General features: G+C 39.1%; 1 protein-coding gene across 1 annotated transcript; it reads right to left on the reverse strand.

The window, feature by feature from the left end:
- Positions 1-12104: 12104 nt before the first annotated feature.
- stmn1b (stathmin 1b) lies at positions 12105-17691 on the reverse strand. The gene is made up of 5 exons (XM_028819233.2): positions 17594-17691; positions 15264-15297; positions 13645-13817; positions 12854-13045; positions 12105-12558 (listed from the first exon to the last, which is right to left on the reverse strand). The coding sequence occupies exons 2-5, from the start codon at positions 15271-15273 to the stop codon at positions 12499-12501; spliced, it is 435 nt and encodes a 144-aa protein (XP_028675066.1). The 5' UTR covers positions 15274-15297; positions 17594-17691; the 3' UTR covers positions 12105-12498.
- Between the last annotated feature and the right edge of the window lie 9591 nt (positions 17692-27282).

Here is a 27282-nt window from a genome sequence, read left to right on the forward strand (position 1 = left end):
CAGTAACTACAGGGGAATAAAATTGATGAGCCACAGCATGAAGTTATGGGAAAGAGTAGTGGAAGCTAGGTTAAGAAGTGAGGTGATGATTAGTAAGCGGCAGTATGGTTTCACGCCAAGAAAGAGCACCACAGATGCAATGTTTGCTCTGAGGATGTTGATGGAGAAGTTTAGAGAAGGCCAGAAGGAGTTGCATTGCATCTTTGTGGACCTGGAGAAAGCATATGACAGGGTGCCTCGAGAGGAGTTGTGGTATTGTATGAGGGAGTCGGGAGTGGCAGAGAAGTACGTAAGAGTTGTGTGTGACAGTGGTGAGGTCTGCGGTAGAAGCAATGGATGCATTCAAGTTGGAGGAGGGATTACATCAGGGATCGGCTCTGAGCCCTTTCTTATTTGCAATGGTGATGGACAGGTTGACAGACAAGATTAGATAGGAGTCCCTGTGCACTATGATGTTTGCTGATGACATTATGATCTGTAGCGATAGTAGGGAGTAGGTTGAGGAGACCCTGGAGAGGTGGAGATTTGCTCTAGAGAGGAGAGGAATAAAGGTCAGTAGGAACAAGACAGACTACATGTGTGTAAATGAGAGGGAGGTCAGTGGAATGGTGAGGATGCAGGGAGTAGAGTTGGCGAAGGAGGATGAGTTTAAATACTTGGGATCAACAGTACAGAGTAATGTGGATTGTGGAAGAGAGGTGAAGAAGAGAGTGCAGGCAGGGTGGAATGGGTGGAGAAGAGTGTCAGGAGTAATTTGTGACAGACGGGTATCAGCAAGAGTGAAAGGGAACGTCTACAGGATGGTAGTGAGACCAGCTATGTTATATGGGTTAGAGATGGTGGCACTGACCAGAAAGCAGGAGACAGAGCTGGAGGTAGCAGAGTTAAAGATGCTAAGATTTGCACTAGGTGTGACGAGGATGGATAGGATTAGAAATGAAGCGAAGGTTTATGGATGTGGTGAGAGAGGACATGCAGGTGATGGGTGTAACAGAACAAGATGCAGAGGACAGAAAGATATGGAAGAAGATGATCCGCTGTGGCAACCCCTGACGGGAGCAGCCGAAAGAAGAAGAAGATATATTATATATATATATATATATATATATATATATATATATATATATATATATATATATATATATATATATATATATTAAAAATAGTAGGGGCCCCAACTCTGACCCCTGAGGGCCACCCCTTTTAATATCACCTAATTCTGAAAAAGTTTCCCTCAGCATAACTCTTTCCAGTGTTTCAGCAAATTCCATGCCCACCTAAACGCCTTGCCTTGAATTCCCTTCGGTTTAATTATTAACCTCACACATCGTACCTTATCAGAAGCCTTCTGAAAATTAAGATAAATACTATCATATGCACCTCTCTTATGTTGTACTTTGTTGCTTCTTCATAGAATTTCACCATATTCATGAAACACAGCCTTTCTTGTCTGGGCCATTGCTAATAAACCTGCTTTAGACATGCTGTTTAATCTTAATACACTCTAATATTACCAAAGAGATTAGATTCAATTAGAGATCTTTATTGACACCTACATTGTGACAGCACAGCGTGATTCTTGTGCCACAGTGGTGGTGATGTATAAATAAATAAACAACAGTAGCAGAAAATAAATAGACAAGAGTGGGACAAAAAACTAAAGTAGGATTACACATAAACCAGCAGGTGGGTACAGTACACAGTATAGGGCAGGAAGGATCAGGTTACTGGGAGCTCAGTGGCCTTATGGCCTGTGGGAAGAAGTTGTCCCTGAAGCAGGTGGAGCAAGTGGTAAGGCTCCAGTAGTCCTTTCATAGAAGGCAGAAGCAAAAACAAGGGATGAGCTGGGTGGCTGTTATCAGAAATGACAGGTTCAGCTCTCCTCTGACATCTGGTTGAGTAGATGGTATGAAGCTGTGGAAGATCAGTTCTAATTATTTTAGAAGCTGTACCTACAGTCCTTTGGAGCAGTCTGAGATCCTGGCAGGTGAGGGTACCAAACCACACCATGGAAAGAAAAAGCCTTTTTCAGTGTGCAGGTGGTGATGATGGACCAAGAAATTCAGTCAATGATGTGGACACCCAGGAGGAACCCGAACTGTCTGGACAGGGGAGCTGGTAACATGGAGTGGAGCGTGACTGCCTTTGTTCTTTCTGAAGTCATAACTGTTTTTCTTTTTTTGTCAACATGCAGGGAGAGGTTGTTGTCATGGCACCATACAGTCAGTCAGGTGTTTTACCTCCTTTTTGTAAGCAGCGTCATCAGCCAATTACAGTGGAGTCATATGTGAACATTTAATAAGCTATTATTTCTCACAGTAGTGCATAGTTTGCACGTCTGGTAGGTGTCCGTCCCTAATAATGCAATGTTATGAAGAGTGCTGTCGCTGTGTTTTTTCATTAGTACTAAGATATTCCTAGTTAGGTATTTTTTCTTCCTTTCTTTTATGCTTTCTATCTTTTCACATTCTGACTTCCAGAAGAATGTTAATGATTCTTTATCTTTAAGAATAGAAGAGCGAAGGATGAGAGGTGCGGAAGGAGTGTGCTTTACTGGCACTGAAGAAAGGCAAGCCACCTTAGCAGGAAGACGTAGCTCCAACAGTCTGAGTAGGCTGGCCCAGAGGGGCAGCAGGGCTCTGATGGAGTCTGGTCCAAGTATACTCGTGACTCTCACATTTGAGTAATTTATCTTTATACTTAGCAAACTACCTTGATTGTCATGAGGTGTCACTAAGGCCTCTTCTCCCTCTTTCAACATGGCAGCCTTTAAACACATGGGGTGTCCTTGCTTGTCTGCCTTGTGATCTTCTAGACTCTTTTTCCTGCTTTCCTTCATCTCCTATCTTTTTCTACAGAATTCCTATTCTAGTCTTCTGTAACAATTACTGGGTCAACTTTGTTATTACGTTCACTATAGACTTTATAACCCTTGATACATATAAGGGCTCAGAGCCAAACTTGATAAAGTAGGACTTAAGAATCACAGGTGCATGATGGGATTTCCTACTTCTAACTGTGATCCATGTAGCATTTTGAATTGTAGGATAATAAACTGATCTGAACAGAGTAGTATTACAGTTCGTAACCTTCTCTCATACAGATGAGTGAGTTAGCTTTTCTGTACTTTCTAAAGTGAACAAACAAGTTACTTTGCCTAAATTTATAAGGCGGAGAAAACCGATCTTACTGTGGAAATATTAGCACTAAAAGTCAGATCACCGACATAGATAACACTGCATTTGTGAGCGGATTCAGCAAACCTTACATTCAAGTTACAGTTCTCTTTGCCAATTGTAGAGTTTGCAAATACTCTAAACAAATGAGTGATCTGACTGTCACAGGTCTAATCATAGACTTGTTTAACTTCCATCAGGATACTAAGCAGATTCTCCATATTGAACTTGAACTTTATTGCCAGGCAACATAATTGCTAGGGATTCCTCTTGATGTTACATCCATACAGTACATATAAAAAGGCAAATATAATTTAACAACACAATATTCAATACAAGACACCATCAAAATATATATACAGTGGTTAAGAAAAAGCACAAAACACAATTTATATTGAATGGAGGAGTATAGAAATCAGGAAAGAGAGAAAGGAGTCGCAGACAGAGTTTAACAAGAAGAACTGCGGTAGGAAAGAAACAGTTTAAATGTCTAGTAGTTCTTGCCTTTAGTGACCGCTAGCGTTTCCTTGCTGGCAGTAACAGGAAGAGAGGACTGTCCAGGTGAGTGTAGCCATTTCCTGACCCGTGATGTATGCAGGACCTCAGAGATGTCCGTTTTTAGGCGTACCGTTGCAATGCATGGCGAAGTTCACATCCCATAGATACTAAAAGGAGTACAATGACTGCAAAAAAAAAAAAAAAGCTGTGACGTATTATTATTTATTATCACAATATGTATTGCATGTGAATTAGGTTTATCATCTCAAGCCTAATAATGTGATATATAGGGGGTTGACAAATGTACAGAATTGGGCATTTAGTTCCTGATCGTCCCATGATTTCAGGTGTCTAGTCCTAATCTCCCTCCCCTTCCTACATAGGTACCCCTCTCCTGCTCTTCGATTGTACAATGGCCCATGGAGGATGCCCACCTCCCGCTTTGACTGTGGGATAATGCATGGAGGACCCACCATAACCACACGCTTTTTCATCCAACATACTTGTAGGAATAGCGCCATTATCAGAGTGGGGGGTTAAGCCCCTAATAAGTGATAAAGCTAGCAATGTGTCTGGCAAAACCCTGAGCAATTTCTCACTAGTTACATTGGGGGGCTTGTCTGGGATTGCTCAGGGGATTGGCAGGTATATGGAAGGGGCAGCAAAGCTGAGTGAACAGGCCCACGGCTGAATTATATGACATCCTACCAATTTACAGTTAGAAAGCAGATAAGGTCTACTTCCTCATCTGAGCAAAAGAAGTTCTCATTTGAGAAGATGGGTAAACATTTACTTCTTATTTGGAGGCCCGAGATTTGCAGCCAGCATCTCTGAGTAAAGATGTGACAGAGTGGTGAGACACCGATTGATTCTTCACAAATGACAACAGCCATTATAGTAAAAAGAACACTTTTTTGGTGTTAAATGTCAGCGACGTAGTGACAAATGGATAGAAACACTGCATTTTCACTTGACACTAACTCACTTGTTCCTTCTAACACATCGCATCTTTCAGTCTGTCCAGAGTCTAAACTGACTGGACATAAAATGTGGCCGAACAGCAAGTGTTTGTTTCATCCCTATATAAGTTGTGCTTAACAAAAAGACCTCACAGCATTACCAACATGGCAATATTATTCAGAATATCAGTAATGTAAACTGAATAACGCTGATTAAATACAGTGAACAGAAAAGAAGAAAACTGCCACTGATGTCTCAGCTGTTAGCCAGTGGAATGTATAAATGAGAATATTTAGTCAAAAGGAAGAGTGAGATTTTCTGTTACACACTTTTAGACTCACAAAGACGAAGATTGGCTGCCATTAATGTTATTGGTTACGTGGCGTCACTAGCCATTTGGACACAGATCACTACAAATCGGGAGCAACCACTGACCCTTAGTAGATTCAGAAAGTATTCAGACCCCTTTACCCACATTATGTTGCAGCCTTATGCTAAAATAATTTAAATTCATATTTTTTTTCTCACGTCAAGCAACATTCAGTTTCCCACAATGACAAAGCAAATATAGGAATTTAGAAGTTTTTGCAGATTTACTAAACAAACTGAAACATCACACTGACACAAGTATTCACTTCAGGTGCATCCCATTCTATTGATCAGTGTGGAGATATTTCTACAGCTTGATCGGAGTCCACCTGTGGTCAATTCAAATGACTGGACATAATTAAGCCAGGCAAACGGCTGCCTATAGAAGGTCCCTGTGATGGCCCAAGTGCTGGCAGCTGGCATCATCTCCTTGAAGCCACGTCCATCAATAGCGATGTCCAAGGATGAGCCAGGCGATGAGGACACTTAAGAGTAGGGGCAGTGTGTTCATTATTTTTACTGTCAGTGTAGAAAAATAAAGTGCAGCTCCTGAAATAAATGTTAATAAATAATCCAGTTAAAACAGTGTTCTCGCAGAAGGCTAACATCTCAATCCAATAAAAAAAAGGTTAAGAGGTTAGAATCAGAGTTAAGACATACAGGATCTGTCAATTAAAATCAATTGGTGTGTAGGAACTCTTTTCAAAACCAACATCTCCTCAGGACGAGGGGATACCCTCCGACAGATACGGTCATCATTTTACTGGCTGGCACCACAGCCACCTCTGTGACATCCTAAGCCCAGCTCCACAGTTCTTCCACATCTATCCACAGGCATCCAGACAAGACGATTCAGGGCCCCATTGGTCTTTCCTGCTTCCCAAGAGCACAGCAGAGGCGACCATGTCCTGCGAGTGCCACCCGCTTGCTTACTGGGGCTCATTTCCCAACCACCTGCCTCCACTCCATTGCATGAGCTCAGCCATGATCCTTCATTTACCTTAAGATTTTGTTTTTCTCTTTAACTTTGGTCTTTTTCTTCAATGTCTTGCTCTATTGGGATGTCTAGATCTCCCTTCGACCTGTTCAGACTCCCACTCACCTTACTGCAGGTGCAATACTATGTGTGGAGTGCTGATGTGGAGCAGCCGTCTAATTAAACAATCAGCTCATCTCCACACCAAACAACCTGCAGCAGCCACACCTGCACACACTGAGCCCAAGTCACACTGCTTTTTAATGAAACATTAGCATACTGGCAACAGCCCCCTCAACGTGAATTGGAGCAAAAACCAAGGCGTGAGTTTAAGGGAGTTGCTTGCAAAGCTTGTAGACAAAAGGGCCTTGGTAAGAGATGTGGCCAAGAACCCAATGGTCCCTTTAGCCGAGCTCCAGAGAACATGTATGGAGATGGGAGAAACATCCAGAAAGGCAAGTGCCCCTGCAATACACCACAGTTGTTTGATGAAGAGTGGCCAGACAGAAGCTTCTCCTCAGGAAAAGAATTATGGAAGCCCCCTTATGAGTTTGCAAAAAGGCACATAAAGGATGCTCGGCCTATGACAAGCAAGGTTTCATTGGACCAGAAAATAGCATCATGGCTGTAGAAAACCAGGAACTGCTTATTACATGTGTAACACCATTCCAATGATGAAGCAGAGCACCAATGATGTGGGCTTGTTCATCAGGAGCAGGGATTGAAAAGTAGGGCCAAGGGAAAGCTGAAGAGCACAACACGGAGATATCCTTAATGAAAACCTGCTGCTGACATCAAACTGGGCCAAAGGTTCACCTTCCTACAGGACAATGACAGCAAACACAAAGCCAAGGCCAACAAAGGGTGTCAACTCTACGCATGTTCTTAAGTGACCCAACCAGAGCCCATGCTTGAACCCAATGAAAAGGCTCTGACAGCCTCCATCCACTCCGACAGTGAGCGAAAAAAATAGAAAATCCCTAACTCCAGGGGTGCAAAGCTTTTTGCGTCAAATAAGACAACTCCAGGCTGACATCATTGCAATAGGGGCTTCACCTAAATACTAAAGGTCTTCATACTTTTATGAAAAGTGAAATTTCAGGGGTTTTTTTAATAAATTTGCAAAACTTTCTAAAATCCTATTTTTACTTCGTTATTCTGGGGTATAGCTTTTTGCTTGATGTGGGAAAATTTTTAAATGATCTTAGCATAGAGCTGCAACATAATGTGTGACAAGAGTGAATAAATTCTGAATGCACTACAGATGTGTATACAGTCATGAACTGGCATCCCAAGGGGACACACTGAGTGGCTCAGAATGTCAGGGTGGTAATCAGCCCAGCTTGTGTAGTGCTCTGCAATGAGAACATTCAAACCTGACAAAAATCTAATCAAACAAACAGCAACATGCAGGCAGCACCAATCAAGAAAAGAAACAAGTGTTTGAACCCCAGAAAGTCAAGCGGTCATCAGTACAGCACTAGAAGCGGGGAGGGTCTTTTTAATACTTGGACGTATGACCTTGGATCCTGGCACTGTCTGCCTAATGGCCGTATAATCCAGTTACACAGCCCATCTACAGCAGTGAAACAAAAGAGACCATCAATTTGCTTGAGCATGAAGAACACAGCTTTGTTCTCCAGTTGCTGGATGTTTATGAGCATGACCCCCATACTGACAAAATTGCAGCTTTCTTCTTCCTTTGTATTTAAATAATGAAATAGGCTTTTTTTTTTCCTCCCTTAATCCGTGAATCAAAAAAAATATCCTTGTGATTCTCTTCAATTCACTACCAAACCAAGCTTTTACCAAATATATTTTTTTCTTTTAATTAAATGAGGCCACATCCCTGGTGTCCCACTCTCTTTTTAATGTCAAGTCATTTCTCTGCCAAGATCGTCGTTTTCTGTCCAGACTGATACTGTTTAGTCTTACATTACGTAAACACTGGTATACCAGCATGTAGAGCATAAAGACACCAGACAAAGACAGACTTGGCCGTGGCGCAGTGTGGACACAGCAGCTTCTCAAAAGTGCAATACACTCCATGTTGGCACACTCCTAGAGATGTCACACATTAGCTAGTGCAAGACAACTACAAGTTGAATTCAGTGCCATGTTCCTGAAAGCATTTCTTCAATCCATATACAGTACAACTGCAAGTCCAAGATAGTATTGAGGAAGGGTATGGGAATATCCTCGATTGCTTTACTATGAGCAAGACGCCATATCATATACTAGTTCAATGGTTACCTGCACCTAAGAATGATGCTCAAGTAATATAAAATGTTACAAGAGTTCCAGACATTACACCACAGACTAAATATGAACATATAAAAACACAGCAAGGAACTCTTAATATAGATAAGGTACATCATCTTAAGTAATTCTCTGGCTGGAAAAGAACATCTGTACAATATGCACTACTCTAATGAGTAAAATTTGCCAATTGTCAACATGTCACTAGAAGTCCTGTCAGGCAATTATGGGAAACCATAACCTGCATACTAAATGATCTAATGGGATAAAAGTCAGTATTGAAAATATTTGCTGGTAGATCCACAGTATTGCTTCTCTCCAAATTATGTCTCCATAAAGATCCTAAAAAGAAAGTGAAGCTTGTTTCTTTCACTAAAGCCAGTCAACTTTCTGCCTCATTTGATCTGTTGAAATGAAGTATGCCATGGTAACTCTTAACGGCTCTTTTGTTAAGTCGAACCATTGCCTGCCACACCTTTTTCTCTACCAAGGTACAGCAAGTCTAGTTCTGACATGCTGCTTTAGTTGACTGTAACCCCTCCGTTACTAAACTTGTATTCTCCGCCATTGACACACAGAGTACACTCTACAAACCTAAATGAAATGCCACTAGTAACACTGTAGGTGCTTCATCCCAGTTAGACAATTCACACGCTTAAGTGTACTTAAATTGGTCAAAGTTCAACTTTGGAGGATTAACTACCTACCAAAAAAAAAGTGGAATAAATCCAAAGGATCTTTTAATACAGTTCAACTTTATGTATGCAGTATTATAAGAATTATCAAACTACTAAAGCTAATTTCAGGGTTTTACAATGTGATACAGCTTACTTAAAATAACTTGTGCAGTTGCGCATACAGCTCTAACACACAAGCCCCAACTTCCGGATATCTTAACTGAATATTTCAGACAGCTGCGCAACACACCTACCAAGTCTTCGTTAGTGGAGACTAAAGAATTTGATTTAAAAAAAGTGAGAATTCCCAGCATAACTAAATATTACACTGTTCTGCTGTTAAGAAAACCCCATACTGCAGGGTTCAATTAAACGTTTTAGTGTAAATTTGTTTAATGTTATGTTTCTTTTAATGTATTATGAACTTTTTTTTTTTGGAAAAATGCCAAACTTAAACGATAACTCAAAGCTGTTGGATTATGTGGATTTGCCATATAAAATTGTGTTCTAAAGTGAAGCTTTAGTTATAGACCTTTAAAATACCTGGTCTGTGTTTGCACCTTACAATGGGGCCCAAGGTAAGCTGGGTCCAAACAAAGGCTTAAACTCCCCAAATACATTCATATTTAAGGCAAAAATTTTATCAAATCTTAATTCACCTTGAGATTGCACAACTATCATAAAACCGTGTATCCAAGCAGGAACACATTCACCCCTCCACCTTTTTGGCTGCAAGTAAAGTCACAGGTATGCTTTCAGTGGTCTTCCATTAGAGTACTCCAATCCAACTTAAGTACTACAAGCCATGACCTTAAAGTACTGTGGTTACCATAAAGTAGATTTATAAATATACGCTTTATACATATGTTCACATCCTGAATATGCACATTTTCAAAAGACAAAATTGCACTGAACAGCTTCAGATATGTTTGGTATCGTGCTGATCAACTTATTTACGTCTAAACCCCACACTCGCATAACAGTTGTGTGCAGACGAACAATGCATTCTTACCTCAAGGAAAAAAGTTCCAAGAATCAGCCATAAACATTTCTTCTATTTTCCATTTGTTTTCACAAGAACGCTTCAAATGCAGAAGGCATGTTTTCTTGAATAGATGTTGCTTCAAAGTGGACATACAGCGCGTGGGGGGGGGGGGGGGGGGGGGTGTGGTATAGGAAAAAGTATTGAACGTGTCAATGTTTTTCTCAGTGAATATATTTCTAATAGGGCTACTGACATGAAATTTTAACCACCCAAGTAATCCACATATACAAAGAAATTAAAAAAATGAAGTCCATAAATTAAACTTGTGTAATAAAATGGCCAGGTTTTTTTTTTTTCTTTTTTGATAAGAATCTGCTGCCATCTTACCAGGAAGCTGAAGATGAAATGAGCGGTGACATTTCAGCAAGGCAATAGTCCCAAACACACAGCCAAGGAAACTCTCAATTGGTTTCAGAGAAAAAAAAAAAAAAAAGCTGCTAGAAAGGCCCAGTCAGTCAATCACCCGACTTGAAATCACAATGAAAATATATGGAAAGAACTGAAGATCAGAGTTCATAGCAGAGGCCACCTGAAGATTTGCAGACCGTCTGTGTGGAAGAATGGGCCAAAAATCACACCTGAGCAATGCAGGAGACTCGTTTCGCCATACAGAATACGTCTTGAAGCCATCATTCCCAACAAAGGCTTTTCTACCAATTATTAAATTTCAGTAAGCCTGTTCAATACTTATTCCTTGCATCATTCCACTTTATTAAACAAAGTATGGACTTGTTTGTTTTGATTTCTTGAACGTGTGGATTACTTGGGTTGTTTACCAACATTTGGTGAAAAATTCATGTCAATAGCCCCATTAGAAATATATTTACTGAGAAAAATGTTGACGCATTCAACTAATTTTCCCCTCTATTTGCAAAGTTTAAGCCTTTGATTCATACTTTGACTTGGTTACCTTAAGCCCTATTGTAAGGTGGAAGAACAGACAAGGTATTTTTAAAATTCATAAAAAATGGTTCATTTCAGAACACAATCTTGTTATGGCAAATATATACCAACCTGTCAATACAACTCTGGATAAACTGAAGTTCAAACAGTCTTTAACAGATCCTGACGTAAATAGTCATGAATTTTACTTTACAAGCCACCCAATTTCAATAAGGAGACAGTTCAAAAAGGGAGGGGGAAGAGGATCAAATGAAAGACAAAAATGAAGTACTTCCAACTAACCTTCAATCTCACAGCAACAAGTACCACTAGGTGGCAGGCTAACACAAGGAAACCAAATCTCAAAACCTGTTCTTGTTTACAAATGAATATGCAGTTGAGAGCAAATCTCTTCCTAACACCCAAGTTCTGTCCTGCAATCCACACCGATTGCACTTCTGAAAGCCCCCCCCCCCCCCAGCACAATATAGTTGAGACCAAGTAATCAAAATCATTAAGCTTATTTTGCTATACAGCATTAACATTGCAGTCATTTTCAATCTCTTGGAGACCTAGAAAGCTTTCCTAAAAAACAACAGGCAGTTGAGTGCAACAGACTGTACAACAGTACAAGTATTTATAAAGTTACTGTGACATATTACACTATTATAAACAATTACAGTACATTTGAAAAATTTTAAAATAATGCTTCAAAAAGAAAAGCATCTCAAACTTGTAAGCTTAAACAGTTTAATAGAACAATCTTACCCATCCATTCAAAGCTTGATATGTAAACGTACACAGAAGGATTTTGTACATTTTTCTTATTGCTTATCATTGGTAGTTGCAGATTAACTTAAATGGAAAATGAAATTTGTATTCTTTGAGAACTGGAATAATTACATCAGCATATTAAAACATATGTGGTAATAACAGCATACCAAACTTCAATATAATGTTAATGCTACCAATTAATTTTGACCCATTCTAAAACATGTACAACATTTCAGAATACTGACACTAGCAAGAAAATCAAGATGCCAATTACAAATGTAAATTTCTAGTTTAAGACAGACATTTCCAGTCAAAATGGAAGTGCTGGAAAATCTTCCTTGTTCTGTCTTGAAGGTACAAGAGTTCACTGTTCCCTTAAAGTTTTATCAAGCAGATAAGTTTTAGTGAATGCAGCATGATTTATAAAGGGTCATGGGAAGGCTAGAGTTGTATTAAACTATCACATTAAAAATGGAGAGCCAATATAATTAAATGGACCAGTCTGTGCAGATTTTTTATTAGGGTTAACAAAACATTTTACACTTAGAAAGAATTACATTTGCACTATGTGACAAGAGTGTTTAAACCACCTTATACATCAGACACATGCCGTTTCTTTCTGGTATACATGACAAGTTACTGCTGCAGTTGGGTACTACAGGTAAAAAGGATGCAACAAGGATCATCTACAGCAGAGCACTGCAACTAGTACAGAGAAGAAGTGGAAACCATCTCCCATTTATCACCACTTGTGGAATAAAAGGCAGTAATGAGCTAGATTGCCAATGTAAATAAAATACTGGCCATTGAACAAAAACAAAACAAAACAAAAAAAAATTCTTTGGATATGTAGAAAACCCCTTATTCCCCAGACTTCAAAATTTACTGGTCACTGCCATCTTTTGTTTCTTTATTTTTTCTGACCTCTTCAATTTTCTTCTCCTGAAACAAGAATTTAAAACTGATTAATGCCACTTCTAGTGCATCACCTAAAAGAAGTGTGCACTTGAATACAAATTATAACACACTTCAATTGGCTACAACTGTTAAACATCTGCACTGCTAAAGCCAAACTACTTCAACAGTTTAATTACAGAAAAAGAAAATGAATATTTAAAAATGAGTGACAATGTTCTGTTTAAACCAAGAACCACGACTTAGGTGTTATGAACATTTTCTTCAGCAAGAAGTCACCTCCTCCTGTAAAATCTCAAGTTTCCAAATAAAGGTTTATTACCTTCTCTTTTAAGCGTTCCATTTTTGCTGCCATTTGCGCAGAGCGGTTTTCTTGATTGGCCTCCATTTTCAAGGTTAATTTTTCCTCTGCCATTTTACTGAAGTTATTATTCTCTTCCATTGCCTTTTGCAGCACCTCCTTCTCATGCTCACGTTTCTCTGCCAAGTGCTTCAGTACCTCTGCTTCATGAGACTAAAGCACAGAGAAAGCAAATCCTTACAGTTTCCACCAGCAACCCAATTTACCAAGTTTGATTCTATAGGCTTCACAATGTGACTCATACTTTAATAATCAAAGGCTAAATGATTATTCATACAGCAAAAATTGACAAAACTTTACTTAGGATAACAAAGTCCCAAATAATATGCAAAATGAAAGCAACCACCAACTGAATTTTGGTAACAAATATCCTCTAAACACTTTATTCAATGACATGAATTAAAATTAGATACCGGGAAACTAACTCCGGTACAATTTACAAACTGCACTGTCAGATATTCACTGTACATTATGTATACAGAAACATTTATAAAACAGAACACAATACTTTTGAAATAAATCTAATTACTGTGATAGCAACTTCCACAATTGGGGTGGGGGGGACTCATACTAAAGCAAGCACTACACTTGTAGTACATGCTAAAATTTTCACAATCCTCCATTAACACAGCTAACTATAAAACAGCCTTAACGTAGGAACTTTACCAAAGCACCCTTTTCTTAGCCTTACAAGAAAATACATTTTTATACTAAACATTTAATGAAAAGCTACAATACAAGAGGATCAATACCTTACGCCTTTCTTCCGCAGCCACCAGCTTCCTCTGAATCTCCTCTAAAGAAAGATCTTTCTTCTTAGGAGGGGAGAGGGGAAACTCTGGTATAGCTTCTGCATTTGTTGGGCTCAAGATCAACTCAAATGCCTGACCAGAGGCACGCTTGTCTAATTCCTTCACCTGAATTTCTAAGAACAAGACAGGCAAAAGAAAAAAAGTTTAAATATTCCAAAGGGATGTATATGAAAACAAACAATGATCTTCTGATTAGCACAGCTGCTGCAAGACGTGGCAGTGTTTCTACCTACTATACCTGTATGCAACTTAACTCCAGACACCTGCATTATTGTGAAGAGTCTCTTACTCTGCATTATGTTTGTATGCTACAATGTTAAGAGATTAGAGAGTTGGAGACTTGGATCCCAGTAAACCTCAGCAGTGTAAAAGTTGGGGACAGAACAACAAAAACATGACTCTGCTCAACTTTATTCTAAGTGACCAACACTGAATTCGCCAGAACAAAAACTTACAGACTAAAAACGAAAATACTGCAGAATTTTTGAATACTAGGACTTTTGGCAGAATGTAGGACTACACCACTCCATTGAATATACCCTGTTTGAACTCCATTTGTGAAACAAGGTTGCAATACATGCCTTTCCCTAGGTCAAGGGAATCTGATATTTATAGATGATTATAGTTGCCCATAAACAAACATGTTGTGAATATAGCTCACCGAACATATCTTCACATATTTAGAGGTCTAAAATTCTATTGGGGGCAAGTCACATTCATACATTTGACATACAATTCCCTTTCACTTCCTGAAGAGGACTTAAACCAAAAAGGATACACTTCTGTGCTCACATGAAAAACTTGAGACTTCATTTTTCTTCAATATCTGAACACATCCAATATAGCCCAAGAAGAGCAAATTTAAATTTTAATTTAGCTTGTGAACCACTTTTTAAACAAAAAGAATTTCATGCAGCTTTTTCTCCACTCTGATTATTTTCCAGTAAGGCATATCTTCAGTGCTTGGGCAAAATGTTTTTTTTTTCTTCACTCCATAACACTATATACTTGAACACTGCATAATGCTTTAATTGGCCCAAAATGATAATACTTCCTGGTGGTTATGATTGGTTTTGTCAGTATATACTTTCATTGCTCAAAACATAGCTTATATTACACCACTTCAGTTTTTGATCATTTCACCCCCCCCGCCAAAACGGATGGTAAACCTTTTACTGGTTAAAAGGGAACAGAAAAGCTTGTAATAAACAAGTTATCCTCTTCAAATTTTACAATAAACATTTTGAAACGGTAACGGATGCTTTGGATTAATATAGAATAGGGGTTTAACCAGCAAAACAGGTTATTAGCATTTCCCAATTCTTTCACAAACTAACCCATTATAATTCAAGGATAGCAATCAAATAATCAGTTTGGGTTAAGACACAAAGCAAAAAATCTTTAGTGTTCACAGATGCTTAAAAATGTGATACTTGTAATAGTGCTGAAGTTTACACCCATTTTCCTACCCATGACAAATTGGCTAAGAGCTATAAATTGTTAATCAAGAAGCATCAAATACACAATTTAAAACTGGCAAGCACTGTACCGCTACCTACCAGAAGACATGGTGTTCAAACTACTTGCAGATACCTACAGAAAAAAAGCATAAGAAAATTACAAATCAGTCAGTCAATCTTAAAGGCAGTCCAACTCTGGCAGACAGTTATGAACAGTCTTTACACTTACACACACACACACACACACACACAAAAAACCCCACTAGAGTCCAGTATGAATTTTAAAAGCATGTTGTATTCACATATATAAAATTACTTTTGCATTCATTTAGGTCAAATCAAAAACCAGCGTTACTGTTCCATTTAAATAAAAGGGAATATATGCATCAATGTCAGTTTGAAAACCGGGTTAGACTCGTCAACAAAGAACATCTGTTGCAATTACAGTAGACTGGATAGATTTCCAAGTTAACGCCAAATTGTATCTAGCATTAAGAAGTACATCTTTACAAAAATAGTCACACGGAGAGAAGCATGAATGCACTAGATCCGTCTTTGTCATGCTGCTCATTGTGTATGCTGATCTTTGTACCACCAAAAACGCAAAGCTGAAATTAATAAGTAATGATGACCGAACGGACAGTGGGCTACAATCCGATTCGTTTATTTTCCAAGTGTCTCACCCAATAATTAACTGCTCCATAAACAAAAGATGCGAGAGGAGACCGGGCTGCCAAACGCCCGGATACAATATTAAATTACACATTTAAAAAAGATCCTTAAATTACTGGGTCCCGTTAACCTGGAAGACAATCCATAGCAACTACCAACTGTGTTGTGACATCGGGGATTTGAATAATGCATCAACAATTTTAAAAGTCAACTTAAATTACCCCGAGGCACCCGCGTTTTTGTTTCCAAACTTGAAAGCGTCCAGTGAAGCGTCCACTTCACTCATAGCCGTCAGTCTCACACCACCCCGTCAATGCGTGCACTGTATAGGATGGAGGCAAAGAAGCAAGGACTAAAATAAAACGTTAAATAATCTTTAAGCATTTTCAATCGGCGAAGCAAAACAAGAGGCTTGCTGAAAAAAAGCCCATCACATTGCAACGATCATTTGTTCACCGCCCCGCGTCTGCACGCTTTAAGTGAATCAAAATAGTGTGTGTGTGTGTGTGTGTGTCCCACATACGCACGTGTCTGTTCAAAACGCGCGCTCCACTACAAACAAAACACAGAAGAGGGTGGGGGGGGTAGAACGGTGTTACAGACGAAGCACAAAACGCATCGTTCTTTACAGGTGCAATCGATTTCGGCAAGATTTCACTAACGTGTAAACATACTATGCACCACAATGAAAAAATAACCCGAATTGGTGAAGGTAGTCATAAAACCAGCAAATAATAAAACACTGGCATAAAACAATCTACCGCTTTATTTGTTTTAAGGAGTTTTGGTAGTCCTCGAAATAAAAACTACACTGCGAATACAAGTATATTGTGAATTGACATCCGCCCAGCGATGTCAGCGAATGTGAATTGATTTTAAATTTTCCCGATCTCGAAAGACGAGTGCCAGGAGTATATCCAACAGTAGAAATGCCGAATATATAACTGGAAGCAATAAACAGACGTCTGTTCTTGATGAACAAAGGTTAATTTTGGTTTAAAAAAAAAAAAAATCTACAAAACAAAAGCTGAGCGCGTGCTCTTGCCCTCCCCCCCTTCTCCTTGTGCTCTTGTCCCCATTAAAAATACAGACACACAATTAAAACAAAAGGGCGCGCCCTGCTGCGATACGTAAACCATTGACACTTTATAAGAACAACAGGATGCCCAATACACTCCCACTACTTTCCAGCTACTTGAATATACCAACTTGCATCCATTTCACACCCTATCAGTCATTCGATGTTCTTTCAAAGAACTATTCGAGTCCAACATGCAACACCGTATCGGCTACGCGAACACTCAAGATGCTCACAAAGAATGAGGGTACTCCAATTTCGACGGGAGAAACCGGTGCCGCCCAATTTTGCGCATAAGCCCCACAATAAGAAAACGTTCGTTTTTTTTTTTTTTAATAATAAAAGACAGAATATGCTAAAAATAATTATACACCATAAAAAAAGAATATATACCCCTGGACTTCCCCCGTGTTATTCTTGTCTAGAATATTCGAGGCACCCCTTCGGAAAACAAAGGTGTCTCTCGACTTAAACCAAAAAAGCACAACATACAACACAACTAGCAAACTGGAAAATCACGCGTCTACAGGTATCGAAAAGCTCAAAAATTTCTAACAAGCAGATAAACACTGATATCAACAGGAACTATTAAAAAAAATATTTTGCATTAAGATACGTAACAATGAGTATTCTAGTAAGCAAAACAAGCAAGTGCATCCCTGCGAGGCACATTACCCACCTCTCACGCAGAGCGCCTAAGTGCTTTCTAAACAACCCCGCCAGCGCGCGCCGATTTCTTTCTCCGTTCTCGAACCTGCCAGTTCGCGCAAAAATCTACTAAACTGTCACATGATATTGCAATGCTAGAATTTTATTGGTCACTTTCGTATAGACACGCCCATCAAGTATCAGCAGACTTCTGGGAGCTGTAGTCTTGCGTTGGTTCATATAAAAAAGAAGGGGCTGTATGGGGTGGGTCTATGTATGTTCTTTGTTCATGGTGAAATACATGATCTACTATTAATATCTTTAAAAATACATATGTTCAGGGGTTGACATTTAATAAAACATCGGCATAAATGCATGTTATTTGATATATACACGACTGATATGTGTCACTTCCAAATTATTTTTAAAGCAACACCGCGCGGAGCGTTTCTGAGAATGCAACAGATACATGATTTCTACCTCGTTTATTACATTTGCTCTCACTGCTAGAAAGTTTTTGTTTTGTTCGATGATAATACTTCGTGCGACTTAATTTTCAACCCATGTTGGTGTTCGTTACCTATGCGTGTAGCTCGGGTCTGGCTCAAACGGAAGACAATAAAGCTTCTGATACAAATCACAGAGCATGTGGAAATCTGCAGCCAGGAGGCACAAACTGGCGAACAATGTAGTTGTTTGAGAAACCTTTACAATGCGAAGACTTGTGCTCAGTTGTTTTTTTTTATTTCCAGCCAAATCTATATTGTCAATCCCTCAAACGTGACTCAGCTTGCATTTTTAATCTTCTAATTTATGTTGCCTCATCTGAAAAGGCGGACCTCGCGTTTCACCTACCAGCTTCAAACTGAATATCAAATATCGATCCTTTAACACAGTTTCACTAATATATTTCTGTGCGATCGATGCAAACGGTAGGGTCGCTGTCAGAAAATCAGCGAGTAATTAAATTGTCATTAATCTGAGCTCAAGTAAATGGATATATAATTTAAATCAAGACAGATAAACCAAATATGAAAACTACATAATATTCTATTCTATATTAGTGGGCTCCTTTCAAGTGAACTTAATCCAGTTCAAGGTCGCGAGCGATAGGAGTTGAAATACCAGGAGGATTCGGTATATGACAGGAGGGAAGCCGAGACATGTCGCCATTCCATCGCAAAAATATACCGGCAATAATAAAGTAATGTTAAGAAAGCTCTGGAATACTGTGACGAAGGCTCGTTTGCACACTAACTTATGTTGTTGCTCCGCGTAAAAATACTTTAAATGAAGGCCATTAATAAATGGCAAGATCACTGGTTCTATACGCTTTACCATCTCTGCCTTTGAATGGCAGCCCACCTTGTGTTATTTAGAACACCGACTGTGTCACGAGACACAAGGTTTGCTTTGCAGACTCACATGTGTAATTGCATAAGCAAGTGTGACGGACGGCGGCATCGCGATGGTGGTTCGTGGAAATCTGACGTCACATCTTAATTTGTTTTCTTGCAATAGCGCGTGGAGTGATTGTTACCAACACCCCCGTGATCTGCTGGTCAGTGGTAGCGGCTTCTTTGTGCCTGTCATCACTGGCAACGCCCTCACGTGCAGTCTCAGTGGCAACTTCTGTGACCTCAGTCGTTTGTTTTCATGATTTTTCAACATGCGTTTGATGTATCTTGTACATTATATATATTGTATATAATGTATCTGCGTGGATGCATAGATCCATTATACAGTCATTATACAGCCTGCATAATAATTGACTCTACTTTCAACAAAAACGATAACAGTGGTATGTCTTTCATTTCCGAGGAACATCCAAGTACTGGGGTGTTTTCCGAACAAAGATTTTTAGTGAAGCAGTATTTAGTTGTATGAAATTAAATCAAATGTGAAAAACTGGCTGTGCAAAAACTTGGGTCCCCTTGTAATTTTGCTTGTTTGAATGCATGTAACTGCTCAATACTGATTACTTGCAATACCAAATTGGTTGGATTAGCTCGTTAAGCCTTGAACTTCATAGACAGGTGTGTCCAAACATGAGGAAATGTATTTAAGGTGGTCAATTGCAAGTTGTGCTTCCCTTTGACTCTCCTCTGAAGAGTGACAGCATGGGATCATCAAAGCAACTCTCAAAAGATCTGAAAACAAAGATTGCTCAGTATCATGGTTTAGGGCAGTGGTTCTCAATCTGTGGGGCGGGCCCCCCTAGGGGGGCGCGAAGTAACAAAAAGGGGGGCGCGAAGATGTGAAAAAAAAGAAAACAAGAATCGAAAATATGAAAAATACATCTATTGAAAACTACATTCTGATACTAGAAAAATAAATATAGAGTTAGATAAATGTCGATAAAAGTTAAGTAGGTATAATAAAATATGCATCTATGATATATCATTAATTAAAAAGAACAAATTGGTATTAGTGGGCTCCTTTCAAAAAACGTTAGTGGGGGGCGCAATTAAAACTGTTATGAAAACTCGGGTCGCATATACTTAAAGGTTGAGAAACGCTGGTTTAGGGGAAGGCTACAAAAAGCTATCTCAGAGGTTTAAACTGTCAGTTTCAAATGTAAGGAATGGAATCAGGAAATGGAAGGCTACAGACACAGTTGCTGTTAAACCCAGCAGGTCTGGCAAGCCAAGAAAAATACAGGAGCGGCATATGCGCAGGATTGTGAGAATGGTTACAGACAACCCACAGATCACCTCCAAAGACCTGTAAGAACATCTTGCTGCAGATGGTGTATCTGTACATCGTTCTACAATTCAGTGCAACTTGCACAAAGAACATCTGTATGGCAAGGTGATGAGAAAGAAGCCCTTTCTGCACTCACGCCACAAACAGAGTCGCTTGTTGTAGGCAAATGCTCATTTAGACAAATTCATTTTGGAACAAAGTGCTGTGGACTGATGAGACAAAAATTGAGTTATTTGGTCATAACAAAAAGCGCTTTGCATGGCGGAAGAAGAACACCACATTCCAAGAAAAACACCTGCTACCTACTGTCAAATTTGGTGGGGGTTCCATCATGCTGTGGGGCTGTGTGGCTAGTTCAGGGACTGGGGCCCTTGTTAAAGTCAAGGGTCGGATTAATTCAACCCAATATCAACAAATTCTTCAAGATAATGTTCAAGCATCAGTCACAAAGTTGAAGTTACGCAGGGGTTGGATATCCAACAAGACAATGACCCAAAACACAGTTTGAAATCTACAAAGGCATTCATGCAGAGGGAGAAGTACAATGTTCTGGAATGGCTGTCACAGTCCCCTGACTTGAATATCATCGAAAATCTATGGGATGATTTGAAGCAGGCTGTCCACGCTCGGCAGCCATCAAATTGAACTGAACTGAACTGGAGAGATTTTGTATGGAAGAATGGTCAAAAATACCTCCATCCAGAATACAGACACTCATCAAAGGCTATAGGAGGCGTCTAGAGGCTGTTATATTTGCAAAAGGAGGCTCAACTAAGTATTGATGTAATATCTCTGTTGGGGTGCCCACATTTATGCACCTGTCTAATTTTGTTATGGTGCATATTGCATATTTTCTTTAATCCAATAAACTTAATGACACTGCTGAAATACTACTGTTTCCATAAGGCATGTCATATATTAAAAGAAAGTTGCTACTTTGAAAGCTCAGCCAATGATAAACAAAAATCCAAAAAATTAAGAGGGGTTCCCAGACTTTTTCATATGACTGCCGCACAAATTAGTGCGACTGCCTGCTCACTCACGACGGTCGCGTGTTCTTATGGTGGCACAACAATGATGCGAAGGGCTGGGGAGCAGTTTGTCATTCACTTCGATCACCATGTGAAAAACAGATTTATAGGAAATGCCATTTGGAGTATTATACAGTGCATTCAGAAAGTATTCAGACCCCTTTTAAATGGATACATTTACTGTTATACCCATCAATGTGCATTCAATACTCCGTAATGGCAAAGTGAAAACATGTCTCCAGATAAGAAATCTTCCATTCTTGAAAGTTTTCTAGCCTTTAATTTAGTGCTTTATAGAAGCCTCTTTGACAGCTTCCAGTATTCCTGGGTAAGTCTCTACAAGATTTGCACACCTGCATTAGGCTAGTTTATCCCATTCTTCCTGGCAAATCCTATCAAGCTTTGTTAGATTAAATGAATTAGGGGGTTCATAAATTGATGGATGGATTGTTGCTATTCTCAATTGTATGCTATAACTGTATTAGGTATAGATGGTCATGCCTGCAGGTTTAGAACAGTTTCATTTTTCATTCCAATGTTTGTTCACAGACATTGACAAGATGTTTATTATACCATTTGTCAGAATGCATGGGACAGTATGATTTAGTGTCTAAATAAAGTACATTGGACTGTAAAGCTGAAGAATGCCTGTTCAATTCCCAGCACCAACATAGTGTATGATCCTGAAAAAAATCACTCACTGTGCTACAATTATTGATATCAGACATGCAAACAGCAACATACAGATAGATAGATGGCATAAATACACACCAGAATGACTAAAAAGGAAGACAATTAAAAAGAAAGAAACACGTCTGATGGTAAATGGAGTACCTGGAAAAACACTTACAAGAACGTGGAGACAAAATATAGCGTAACCCCGACAGAGATAACTGGACTGGGAATGAACCTGAGGGTCTTTAAATTGTAATTTACATTTACTTACTTGGCTGACACTTGTATCAAAGGTGACTTCCAACAGTTGGGATACAATTGGTTACATTTTCTTTTGTTTTTTTGTTTTCCAGTTGGAGCACAGGTAGGTGACGTGACTTGCTTATGGTCACACAGTGTCAGTAGCAGCATTTGAACCCACAGCATCACTGATTACAGTCTAAATCCTTAGCCACTATACCACACTGCCAGCCTTATTGAGTTTTAAAATTAGAGTAAAGAATGAAGTTTTAAAAAGATCACAGAAATGTGATCCACATTAGAGGGCTACGGTTTGATAAGGGTTTCTGATAACCTGGTTTCTTCCCTTCCTAATTTTAAATACTTTTGCCATGTTTTGTTAGTTTGGAGTCACTTTGGATAAAAGCCTCATTTAAATAAATCAGCTTGGCTGCATTTATTACATATATTTATAAAACTTGTGTTTAAGTGTGTTTGCTTTGTTTCAGTAGAAGGCTGTCAACCTACATACACTTTTGAAAATGATAATGATTTTATAATTTCAGCCACTTTAAACAATTTGCAATTTCCCTTTGCTCCTGCATAAATTAGTGCTTCTTTAGTTGTATTCCGTTATCTGAGTCAAGGCTATTATTAGAAGTTGAAATGTGTTTTCTTTTTGCCCACTTCACAAGGACTCCATCAGGGAGACAGTAAGGAGAGATGTATTCTATTATATTTATAGTAGATCTACTGCAGGTTTGTTACGGTAATTATTTCATTACTTTAATATTTATGAATTGATAAAATGTAGAAAATGTCATTCAGTAAATTAGTAGCAAAAAACAAATCTCATATACAGTAGCAGTAAATGCCTGCTATTAACTTTTTTCATTACAATACGGAATAATTTTAATAGCAACTTTAGAAGAATTAAATAAGGTAAAAGCATAATGCCAAAACAAGTGCTTTCTAAGTGCCACAAAATCCATCATCATCACTATGCTCAGTCTCCCAGTAAAAAGAAAATGAAAACTGTATCTGCCATTGTCAATGTGGATATTTTTTGGTTTTGACTTTAAAGGATTATATACAGTATTTATGTCCTAAAAGACATAAGGAGTGACACTTGTTACATTCTTCTGGCCTCTTTTTGTGTGTTTCATTCAGGTTTCACCTGCTTATTAATCAGCCCTGCCGGGGGCCCTTCTTTCTCCCTCAGAACAGCAGTTCCTCTCAGCCTGTAACTCACTTAATTTACTAAAGCATCGCCCCTGAATGGTTTAGAAAATGGTTAGATGTATTTGTTTTTATGTATTTAAAACAAAAGAGAAATACAGTTACAGAACAAATTTTAGGAACACCTGTATACAGTACCTGTTTATCCATGCAATTATCTAATCAGTCAGTCATGTAGCAGCACCGCAATGCATAAAACAATGGATATACAGGTCAGGAGCTTCAGCTAATGTTCACATCAAACACTAGAATGGAATAAAATGTGATCTCAGTGATTTCAACTGTGACATGATGGTTGCTGCCAGACAGGCTGGTTTGAGTGTTTCGGTAACTGCTGATCCCCTGGGATTTTCACAAAAAACAGTCTCTATGTTTTACTGGTTGGGGCGAAAGACATAAAAACAGTCCAGCTTGGTTCGAGCTGACAGAAAGGCTATAGTAACTCAGATAATCACTCTGTACAGCTGTGGTGAGCAGAAAAGTATCTAGGAATGCTCATGTTGAATCTAGAAGCAAGATGGGCTACAACAGCTGAAGACAACTTTGGGTTCTACTCATGTCAGGAAAGTAGGTACAGAGTCACCAAAACCGGACAGGTGAAGGCTCAGAAAGCGTAGCCCTGGTCTGATGAATCTCAATTTCTGCTGAGGCACACAGATGGTAGTGTCAGAATTTGGCAACAGCAGCAAAATTCTATGTACTCAACCTGCCATGTATCCTCAGTCCAGGATGGTGGTGGTGGCATGATGATGAGTGGAATGTTTTCTTGGTATACTTTGGTCTGTTAATACCAATCAGTCATTGTTTGAATGCCATAACATGTTGTTCTGCACTCCCCAGTCACTTCATTAATCCATTAATTCTCTACTGCACCTTTCATAGTGAGCACTTTCACAATATAATTTACAGAAATCCGCAGCTGTTCTGTCATACAATTACATAAAAACAAACTTTTCTAAAAGTAGGCTTCTACAGACAATTGTGTAACATCTTGTATGTCATTTCCACAGCAGATAACTTCTAGCAGAAAAGATTCTTTGAAATGCTCTATCAGTTTTAAAGAGAGAATTAAAGCCTATCTGGTGTGATCTAAACAAAAACAAAATGTAGATACCGATGTATAAAAAAAGTCACCCTGTAGGACAGCAATAAAAAGCTGACCATAGGACAAAACTGCCGATTACATAAGACTCGATGATTTATGAAGCTGCTGGTGACATGGATCTGCCCATCTGTGTTGTAAAGATATGGAGCGTCAAAGTCACGTTTGTGCTGTTCCCCTGCAGCTGGATGGTTACATAACACTGAATGACCCTGCAGATTGACTCCTTTCTGCCTTCAGGCTGGTGGCTTTAAGTATGTCCTTTTCAAAGAAGAATTATTATTATATAAAGAGACTGGCTTTAGTGTAAAAAAACAAATTTCTCCATGTATCTGCTTATTTACATGTATGAATTTAAAAAACACTTGCCCAGTATAAACATGAGCTGACTGAGATCTGCTCTTTCTGTTGAGGAGTGTCCACTCAAACAGGCATTGGGGGGGACATAATCTGAAGAAATATCTGTAACAAGCAGAGTGAAACCCTCCCGGGAATTCATATCTAATGCACCACCCTTCCTAAAAGGAACAGAAACGCCAGTCCAGCCTCCTCAGAATAGTTGCCAAAATGCCATACCCCCTTGGCAGATCTGCTCTCCATGTTGTGATTGTTAAATACATTTTTTACTCTAGTAGAAAAATAAAGGATCCTATTTATATTCAGCTTGACTACTCTGTTCTTGGCTAGTTGCTAGAACAGTAGAGGAAATAACCGTTTAATTTCACCCTTTGTATTTGTAGTGGGGTCAGTGTAGTTACGGATTCTTTCAGCAGTCATCAATTGTTCTGAATGAGCAAATCTGATTCAAGACCAGAGGGCTGTGCAGGATGTGGCTCACACCTAGAAAGCTATTTTGTTAAGCTAGCATTTTATATGAAGTCATTAAATCTGAAAGGAATGTTTGTTTGTTAAAGGTATTGGGTTTTTGCATCCATCTATCCATTTTTCTACCACAATGTACAGTATATCCATCCATCCATCCATTTCCCAACCCGCTGAAACCGAACACAGGGTCACGGGGGTCTGCTGGAGCCAATCCCAGCCAACACAGGGCACAAGGCAGGAAACAATCCTGGGCAGGGTGCCAACCCACCGCAGATGTACAGTATATTGCTTAACAAATAATATAGAAGCAGGCATCACTTATTAGAACAACCTCAACAAGAATGGTACGAGCTTTTGAAATGCAGTTCCTATAAAAAATATTCACTCCCTTGGAAGCTTTCACTTTTTATTGTTATACTACTTTGAATCACAGTGGATTTAATTTGATGTTTTTCGAAACTGATCGTCAGAAAAATACTTTTTTAATCTCAAAGTGAAAACAGATGTCTGCTAAGTAGTCAAAATGAAATACAACTATGAAATACAAAACAATTGATCACATTACCACTCACCTCCTTCTTGTCAGTATGTAATACATTAGATGCACCTTTGGCAGCCATGACAGCCTGTGCACAGGTATCTCTCTCTATCACATATCTTTTTTTCCCTCCAGTCTGCTTCACAAAACCTCACAGGCTCTGTCAGTTTTCATGGACATTTCACAAATTCTCAATTGGACTGAGATGTGGATTCTGACTCAGCCACTCCTAGGCATTATCATTGTTGTTGTAGTTAAGCAATTTCTTGTGTAGCTTTGGGTTTATGCTTGGAGTTGTTGTCTTGCTGGAAAACAGATCTTCTTCCAAGGCACAGGTTTTTTGCAGACTGCATCTGCTTTTCCTCCATAATTCCTTTCATTTTTCTGTATTAATTTTCCCCTCAACCCAACACAAGCCTTCCAAGGCCTGCTGCAGAGAAGCATCACCACAACATGATGCTGCCACCACCACGCTTCATGTTGAGGATGGTTGTGTCATTCATAATGTACAGTGTTCAAACATGGCATTTAGTCTGAAGGCCAAAAAGGTATATTTTGGTCTCATCAGACCATAGAACGTTTTCCAGCTGACTTCAGAGTCTCTCATGTGCTTTCTGGCAACCTATATCCAAGAAGTCATGTGCATTTTTTATTTAAAAGTGGCTTTCTCTTTGCCACTATCACAAAAAGCTGTGACTGGTGAGACTGGTGAAGCACCCAGTCATCAGTTGCTGTCTGCACAGTCTCTCCTGTCTTAGACACTGTAGCTTGTTCCCATGGGCCTCTTGGTGGCCTCCCTTATTAGTTTTCAATTTTGCACCATAATTCATTTTTTGTGGAAGGCCATCTTGAAGTTTTGCCATACTGCCATACTTGTGTTCAGTTCAGAGAGAACAACTCTGGGCTTCATTCAAGCAGGATCTCAGTTGGGACTCTGCCACCTGGTGCATGTTTATTTATCTCTCTATTATAATAAAAAAATCTTGGAAAGAGAGACGAGACGTGACATGACTTTCTCAGAGAGACACTTTCATGTCCCGTGAGACGAGACTTTGTGCCAAGAGATTTAACCATGCCCAGGGCTGGAAATAAAAGTCAAAGAGTAGATGACAAAGTAGAACGTCGTAAAGAATTCAAAAATGTTGGCGTGAAACGCATGCAGAGCAGGTTAGAGATAATGGAAGAATGAAAATTCGAAAGTCTCAAAGTCTCAAAAAAATGATAGTAAAGATCGCATTCGTGCAAACAAATGGAAATTATTACTCGGTGAAATAATGGAACAGCGAAAAGAGATTGAATATATTGTTTGGATTTAAAGTTTAAGTCGGAGACTTGTAGATCGTCTATAGTAGATCGTTGCCATCAGGGAAAAGTAGTGTTTCTTC

The sequence above is a fragment of the Erpetoichthys calabaricus genome, chromosome 14 (genome assembly GCF_900747795.2).
Source record: "Erpetoichthys calabaricus chromosome 14, fErpCal1.3, whole genome shotgun sequence".
NCBI lineage: Eukaryota > Metazoa > Chordata > Cladistia > Polypteriformes > Polypteridae > Erpetoichthys > Erpetoichthys calabaricus.